Source organism: Vicia villosa, linkage group LG1 (assembly GCF_029867415.1).
Source record: "Vicia villosa cultivar HV-30 ecotype Madison, WI linkage group LG1, Vvil1.0, whole genome shotgun sequence".
Classification (NCBI taxonomy): Eukaryota; Viridiplantae; Streptophyta; class Magnoliopsida; order Fabales; family Fabaceae; genus Vicia; species Vicia villosa.
Window position 1 is genome coordinate 226,500,650 of NC_081180.1, and position 8,327 is coordinate 226,508,976.

At 36.0% G+C, this 8,327-nt stretch overlaps 2 protein-coding genes across 2 annotated transcripts; both read right to left on the reverse strand.

Annotated features, from left to right (window-relative positions):
- Positions 1 to 392: 392 nt before the first annotated feature.
- Positions 393 to 2,463, reverse strand: LOC131644927 (uncharacterized). The gene is made up of 2 exons (XM_058915545.1): positions 1,519 to 2,463; positions 393 to 1,412 (listed from the first exon to the last, which is right to left on the reverse strand). The coding sequence occupies exons 1-2, from the start codon at positions 1,684 to 1,686 to the stop codon at positions 864 to 866; spliced, it is 717 nt and encodes a 238-aa protein (XP_058771528.1). The 5' UTR covers positions 1,687 to 2,463; the 3' UTR covers positions 393 to 863.
- Positions 2,464 to 2,565: 102 nt separating this feature from the next.
- On the reverse strand, positions 2,566 to 8,000 carry LOC131644926 (putative disease resistance protein At3g14460). The gene is made up of 3 exons (XM_058915544.1): positions 4,009 to 8,000; positions 3,811 to 3,886; positions 2,566 to 3,705 (listed from the first exon to the last, which is right to left on the reverse strand). The coding sequence occupies exon 1, from the start codon at positions 7,842 to 7,844 to the stop codon at positions 4,110 to 4,112; it is 3,735 nt and encodes a 1,244-aa protein (XP_058771527.1). The 5' UTR covers positions 7,845 to 8,000; the 3' UTR covers positions 2,566 to 3,705; positions 3,811 to 3,886; positions 4,009 to 4,109.
- Between the last annotated feature and the right edge of the window lie 327 nt (positions 8,001 to 8,327).

Sequence of the window (8,327 nt, forward strand, 5' to 3'; positions counted from 1 at the left end):
GAATAACTAATAGGATGTATTGAACAATTCCCTTTTAAAAATTCTTTCCTACACCCATTAGCTATAATTCATACCACCGTAAAACATATGATTTTTCATTTTACACTTAACAAATTTTAAAATTATGTATCACAAAAACTCAAATTTTAACTTCTTTTTTTAATATATAAAAGGTATTTTGGCCTATGTTTATTTATAATAAGAGTTTAAAGATAGTGCACTGTCAGTATAAAACAGTTTTACACATATAATCAATCAAAATGCTTTAATTTGCCATGTAATTTTAATTTTTTAAAATTAAAAATAGAATTTATTTTGATGCATGTCTCTCATCGGTTGACAGTGTAAAAATATTTTACACTGTCAGTACATTTCCTTTTTTTCTTTATAATAAAATATTTATATAAACGTATTTTGAGCTTTGCTATTTTATTCTCATCATATATTTCTTAAAGGGTACCTCCGTCAAAAGAGCTCTTATCAGAAGTTCTAAAAAAAATATAAACAAAGACACATAATTTCAAATCACTTGTTTAGATTGGTTATAAGTTATCTCCACTATCAATATGGAATATGTTAAAGTCACACGTTTTGTGTTATTTAGGAGTCTAAGGCTTATCCAATTCGTAAGTGCAAGCAAGATGCCTACACACATTAACTTGTGTAGCAAGTAATTAACCATATGCGTGGTGTTGAACAAATCTTTGCTTCTAAGACATATATTCCATGTTATTCAACCCTCTACTCTTATTTTTCATTTTTATTGCTTTCTTGAGAAAATTCTGATGTAATCATATAATCATTCAGAAGAATAAGATACATTGTTTTTCATACATCAATATCACCGAATTCACGCTTCATTGTCAAACAACGTTGAATCCATTGTTCTTTGCCATCTGAAACTTGCCACCCTGAGACCTAGTAGGATGCATATGCAGTGGCCTTGAGTTGGAGTCAAGATAGTGAAGAACCATAACCATAACCAATGAGCAAATGAACATAGGTATTGGACCGAAGAACCAAAGAAGCAAGTTTAGTGCGAAATAGAGAGCTCGAAGACCGAGTGACCAAAAATCACCACCTCTTATTACTGCTAATTCGACACTACTAATTGGAACAAAACTATCCGGTATGCTTACCAAATAGTTTGCATGAACAAAGTGTCTTGCTGATTGAACAAAACATGAAAAAGCAAGGAGAAAGCATGTAAGTAAGCAAATGTACTTGATGGAAACTGTGGTTGCACTTGTGTCACCATAGATTAATTGACTCTGGAAGAAAATATTGGAGTTACTGGAAATCCAAGCTCCAATTAGAGAAGAAAGAGTCAAAGAAACTGAGGCCAAGAATGTTGCGGCTGACGTGTTGGATTGAATGACAGATAGAGCTGTGCTAACATCCCTTTTTTCAGCCTGATCATTCATTACAAAGTTTAAAAACAACCTTAAAATTATAAAAACAAGAGGTTTCAATTCAACTTTCAAATTAATTATAGGAATGATTTGGATTATTACTTGCCTGCATAATTCTGTCAACCCATGCTCTTTTGTCATTGTTTTCAAATCCCATGACTGTGGTGTGAGGCCGGTTGATGTATCTGTGAAGCAGAAAGAGATGATAAGCAAACATGATTAGCAATCCACAAGGGACCAAAATCAAATCCAGATACTCCTTATGAAACTTCATTTTCGGTTTCTTCCTTCCTAGGAGTTCTAATTGAAGATTAGGACTAATTGATCAAGATTTTGGTTATAAACAAATAACTAAGTGGAGTACATGATCATCATATTAACATTTAGTTTTGCTTGATGGGCCATTGACTTTTAGACTCTTAATATGCCAACCAGTTTCCACTTGCATTACTTTTTTCATCCTATTTAGTTTTGTACAATTGGCATTATTGATTTGTACAGCTAGATCACTGACCAAACAAAGAAGTTGCTTGAGAGTGGGGGTTGCTTTTCTACCAAGAAACAAGTTTTGTATTCTAAATTGTTAGAATCTAATTGGTATAAGCCAATATCAATGTTGTATAATGTATTAAAAAAATCAGAGAAACCCAAGCAGAATGAAAAACAAATTAATACATTATCTGGTGCTTATGAACAATGTAAGCACAGAATAAAGTATCGACTGAAACAAATGCTGACCCAGGCCTCACATGTGAAATGTGGTCCTGATGTGCCCACTTGAGCTCAAGGAAATAAGTCCCAACATGGCAGAATATACAAAAGAAAATTATGGACCTATTTATCATAAAAGGAAAATTTTTGCACTACTCCTTGATGCCTTTATTTCTATTCCCCCAAAAAGGGCACGCGTTAGCAAGGTCCCTGCCGTTTTCAGTTGATACATAACAGGGTGGGCCAAACAATCTCAGGATAGCGGCATACCTAAATTAAGCAATCACTCATAGCTGATAAAGAAAACAAGGAGATTTTAATTTACGAAAGAACAATGGCAACAAACCTTGCATCACATTAGTAGATGTCTCTAGCTTTCCAGATAATCCTGGATCTGGGCTATAGTCAACCTGCATAAACATGCATTCCCTTAAAATACAATCGGCTGTTAACAGCTTGTGGCGTAGAATTAGTCGGTTAATTTAATAATCGTTAGTCAAACCAATACTAATATACTCCCTCGAGTAACTTACTATTATAAATAAAAATCCACATTTCAGGTTCATTGAATAACCGATATATCTGGTTTATATATATATAGACCAAATACATTGATTATTCAATAAATTTGAAAAATGAAATTTTGCTTATAAAAGTGATCAGAGGGAGTATTCATCATCTTTGAAAGTGGGAAAGCGCAAATGGGATTTTCACATCATTTTCCCTAAATGATACCGGAACGTATAAATATGATGTTTCCACCAAAAATGGCATTTCATATGATGTCATATGCCATTAATTATTTGATAGGAAAATCAATTAAAGATACCAAGTAAAAATCAATGCTAAACAAGGGACTAAAGAATCAAAAGGACACATAATGATGTTTATGGAAATAGATTTAGCATAAACAAAGCCAAGAACCATTACTCAAAATTGTAAGTTGTTATTAATGATGCCTAATTTGTTCGAGAAACTTGTGCTACTAAGATCCCCTACACCGACATTATAACTCATTCAGTAAATAACAGAAACCAGGCATTACCTTACAAAACACTTTTACAGTTTAATCAATTTTACAAGTTGAAGGGACAGTTTGGTAAAATGCAGCTGAGTTGTTTCTTGGGCGGATTCCCAGATTCTGGTGATTAGCACAGATAGTTTATCCGGACGACAAGCCTCTGGGGAAACACGTATCATGAGTCCATGACACAGTAAGCTAACTCATGGCTTCATGCTGGTAAGAAGTTAGCAATAGATCATCTTCAGCAGTACAGATGTATGCAGTATGCTCTAATCAGCCTTTTGATGCCTAAGTTTTAAAAAATATTAATTTGAAGATTTTCCAATCAATCTTTGCGGGACGGCTTCGGAAGTTAGATGGCAGTAAGAATTGGAATTCCATTTCCTTGTTACACCATTAGTCCGCTCCTGCATCAAATTAGCACAGCCTCGCTCTATTCTATTTCCTTGTTAACTCCAATCAAAGTCAACAAATGCGAAGTAATAATAGCAGCAGCAACTTCTAGAAGGATCAAATTCTGTTTACAGTCTCGGCAGCATAAAATTTCTGTAATGTATCCTGCAATTGAAGATGTACACCATTTTAAATCGAATAAACAATTAAAGTCCTTTTAGTCAAAGTATGAACTATATATTACATTAGAAGGAAATTTTAAGAACTTACTTTGATTGTACAAACCAAAGCCATGATTGATTGATATTCCCAGCATAATCAACATGGGAGTAAGTCGCTTCAATATCTGTATTTGGAAAACAAAAGAAAATGATATTTTAAAAACTAGACAACTTCCCGGTCGTACTATTAGAAAACTATATCTATTCTTCCAAAAAACAAAGTGATTCGTGCGTGAATAATCATAACCTGAAAATGTGAAATAAAATGCTTGCTTTGACTCTGCAGTTTAATTGATGGAAGTGTCCACATGACCATGTACAACAAACTGCAAACCAACTTCAAGCTTACTAAATCCATTTTTCGTCAACTACAATGCCAGGGATGTGGGAAATTTGCGGGTATTTCACCCGGTACTGCTCTTTCAGCAAAGGACATGCAGAGATACTAAGTTCTGTTAGAGAAGCAGGCAGCCTTTCACCCACTATATTCTCCAGCTTGGGACAGAATCTAATTGTTAATATTTTCAGGGAAGTGAGGTGGAGAAGCCCCGTGCAATCCAACGTCTGCAAATTTGAAAAGTTAAATATCTGCAGGTAGGTAAGGAAGGGAGGTAGCAATGCATAACCCTTCTTTGGAAAGTACTCGACACCATCACATGGACCACCAGTGAAAAGATGGGTAAGCATGTCCATTGAAGTTAGAGATGTGGTCATCAATAATTTTTCGCAATTCGCTATCAAAATTGTTCTAAAGCTAGGCGGCATACCCCCTTCAGGAAACATCTCCAATTTTGGACATTCAGATATAGACATACTAACTAACTTTGGGAGAAGAGTATTTATGTGACAAGACAGTGATTTTAAATTGACACAGTTGGAGACATACAATGATGTCAAGTTGGGTGCAGACAGTCCTTCTCCTGGGAATGATACAAATTTGGGGCAGTCACTAATGTTAATAGCATCGAGATTTTGAAGAACCTTTGAAACGGAAAGACTTTCTATGTTTTCACAGTTGCCGATACGCAGATGATGGAGGTTGGGAAGGGTATCCAATGGGAGGGTTATGAGAGAATCACAACTTCTATCTATAAAGAGATACTTAAGTGACTCATGCCCGTAATTTGGCTTTGGGAAATCTAGATTACTAGAATTTTTGATGGACAAACTCTCTAAGGATAAGGGTAAACAATCTCTTGGAAACGATATTGCAGAAGAACAATCCCTGATGACTAATATTTTAAGAGAAATTGGTGGGGTGATGGTAATGGCTTCAAAGACAGACTCTGTCACCTCACTTCCTCCAACATCCAACTCTTCCAATGAAAGGGGTAGCTCATTCAAGGCTATATTATTGCTTTCAAATATGTATAATCTGCGGATGGCAGGAGCCCTTGGGAGAGAAGAAACAAGCTGGTTGCATCCTTCAATACGAATTGTGTCCAAAGCAGGAAGATAAGATGGCAAATCCCCATGTAATATGGGACAATCTTTAATCACAATAGACTTCAATACTGGAAAATAAACATTTGACTCATGAGGATGATGCCACACTTTCCAACATGGCATCTCAACAAACTTCAGATGTTCAAGGGAAGGAAAATACGTCCCTGAAAAGGTATTGTCATATTCAGTTCCAATAGTCTCCAGCATATTCATTTTACTGATTGTCAAGACCTTGAGAGAGCATAATTGTCCAAGTGATGGAAGGATACAACAATTTAAACAACCAGACAGAGATACCTTAGACAAATTTTGGTAGGAAGGATGTCCAACCCATTCTGGAAATAGTGTGCCCCTGTACCCATCAATATCTAGCATTTTCAGGTTCTTGGAAGGTTGTAACTTTCCAAGTATATCCATCTCACTTTGAGAACTTGTAAAATGGTTCTTTGCATCTTCAGACCATACAAATGATAATTTATCAAGGTACTTTTTATCCATTATCTTTGCCTGTGATGCTTCAACGTTGTTGGTCACGTTCTCTAACTTCCTAATGGAAAGTGATCCGTGAAGATTTGAAAGTGTTCCCAATTCCTTGATCCCTTTCTCTTCTTGCGTTCCCACGACAAAGCAACCCAAATGTTGCAAATTAATCAATTTTCTCATTTCTCTAGGCATCTCTTTCAACTTATTTAGTCCACTGATATCAAGATGGCGTAGATTTACAAGATTTTGCATGTTATTGGGAAGAGTGGTTAGTTTTCGACAACAGTACAACTTCAACGTTTGTAGATTATACAAATCACACAATGACTCGGGCAATGTTTGTATTAATGTACAAGAGAGGTCCAAATAACGCAAATGGATCAATACATCTATCGAATCAGGCAATGCATCAAGATTAGAAAAGTTTCGAAATGACAAAACTCTCAAGCACTTCAAATTTGAAAAAAAGATGCATGCTGCCTTTTCATTATGGAATTTATGATGACTAAAACTGTTTGTGAAAAATGTCCTAAGATATTTGGCTCTGCCAAAAACATCATAGTTTTCCAAAACAGGATATCTGAACTCGTTAAATGATAAATGACGAGTCTTGGTACCGATCTTCGTTTCTTTCCCAAGTTCTTCTGTTCTGAAATAGAATTCTCCACCAAGCAATGTTGCTAAATCATGCACTAGATCATGCATCACAAAACACTGGTATTGGTTCCCACTTCCGGAACGTTGAAAAAATGATCTTGAAGCTAACTCATTAAAATACTCATAACCAACTTCTTCTAAAGTTTTCCCATTTTTTAGTGACGGTAAAAGATCTTCAGCCATCCACAACAAAATCAAATCGTCTCTATTAAATTCACGATCCTTAGGATACATGGAACAATAAACAAAGCAACGTTTCAAATAGGGAGGGAGATAATGATAACTAATTCTTAGTGCTGGAATGATCTTACTCTCGTTTTCCCAAATGTTACTATTTAGTATATTATTCCAATCCCTAATGTCACGTTTTCGTCGCAACAAGCCCCCAAGTGATTGTGCTGCTAAAGGCAAACCTTTACATTTTCTAACAATCTCTTTGCCGGTCTTTTGGAGATCCATATACTGATTGGATTCTTCTTGAGGAAGACATGCATGGTTTGCAAACACGGACCAACAATCTTCATTAGACAATTGCTGAAGAGGGTAAGCATGAGAAGTTTGGACCATAGAAGCAACTTTATCAATACGGGTAGTTACAAGAATTTTACTTCCCTTGGATCCATATTGAAGAGGCCTTATAAGAGAGTTCCAACTGTCATAATCTTCAGTCCATACATCATCCAAAACAATCAAGAACGTTTTTCCTGACAGTCTTTCCTTCAAATCAAGATGAAGTAACTCTTTGTTATTTATATTACAAGAACTCCCTGTAACTGCCTCTAAGATGGCCTTGGTTACCTTGAGTTCATCGAAATCATCGGAAACACAAACCCACGCTGGAACATCAAATTTGTGCTTTATAGTATTAAACACAGATTGGGCTAAGGTAGTTTTTCCCACCCCACCCATGCCAACTATGGGAATCACGGAAATGTTATCATCAACATCATTATCATCATGTAAGATTAATTTGAGTATGGCCTCTTTGTCTTGATCCCTACCAAATATGTTAGAAGGGTGATCTAGAGAGGTTGATGGAGATCTCCAGGATGAGTGATGAGTTGCAATATGTTGAAGGCCAAGAATATCTTTGAAATTGAGAATGTATTCAAGCCTAGCAACTATATCTTCCAGCTTACAAACCATATCCCTTTCTTCAAAGTTGAAAAGGCGAGAGAAGTAGTTAACAGTACTGACCTGCTTGTTGTTGGAAAGAGCAGCTTTGGTGGAGATGTGGTCGAGAATGTCATCAGCAACATAGAGAGCATCTTTGAGATCATCAAGCCATTTGTTAACAGAAGAGTCATGAATCTGCTTCTGTTCAGCATCGTTAAGCACGGCTTCAACAGCATAAAGAGTGTTCTTCAACCGTTGAACCAAATTGACGTCAAGTTTCTTCCCACGGACCAAGTCAACAAGGTGCGGAGAAGCAAGCCTGTCGAGGACGACTTCAATGAAAGCAGAAAGAAAAGCTTCGCCAACAGCTGCCGCCGCCATAAAGTCGATCGGAAATCAGGAGATTGATTGTAGATGAAGTTTGCGCAAAGTCAAGTCGTTCTTTGAGAAAGTGTGCTGCGAACTGTGTTGCTCTTGCCATTTGTAAAAATATTTTATTCGCGGTAAATCACCGATTTGTCTTTTGAGTTGTTAGTAAGGGTGCCAAAACCGGCGTACCTCTTTGACACACAATTTTTTCGCATTTTAAATCAGTATTTTAAAATGTGTCCGTTTCACCACCTTCCGTCTTATTTTTTAGGCTTTTGTGTGAATATTTTAAACATTTCTGTCAGTAAAAAAGGTATCTTACATTATGTTTAATAGTTTTTTCATACATAAAATCATTATGGGTTTTGAGTGTTTATGTTTTTTTTTTTGGAAAGCCAATAAATAATAGCATTAAAATACTCAGAGGCATAAGCTATGCATGCAAAATTACAACATAGTTCCACCATATTACAATTCCCATCCAAACCCATACAT

Excerpts from the sequence above, each read along its gene's own strand:
- LOC131644927 (XM_058915545.1), bottom strand. The coding sequence starts at position 1,686 with ATGAAGTTTCATAAGGAGTATCTGGATTTGATTTTGGTCCCTTGTGGA. Across the intron at positions 1,413-1,518 it reads GGGTTGACAGAATTATGCAG|GCTGAAAAAAGGGATGTTAG; the intron begins GCAAGTAATAAT and ends ATGAATGATCAG.
- LOC131644926 (XM_058915544.1), bottom strand. The coding sequence starts at position 7,844 with ATGGCGGCGGCAGCTGTTGGCGAAGCTTTTCTTTCTGCTTTCATTGAA.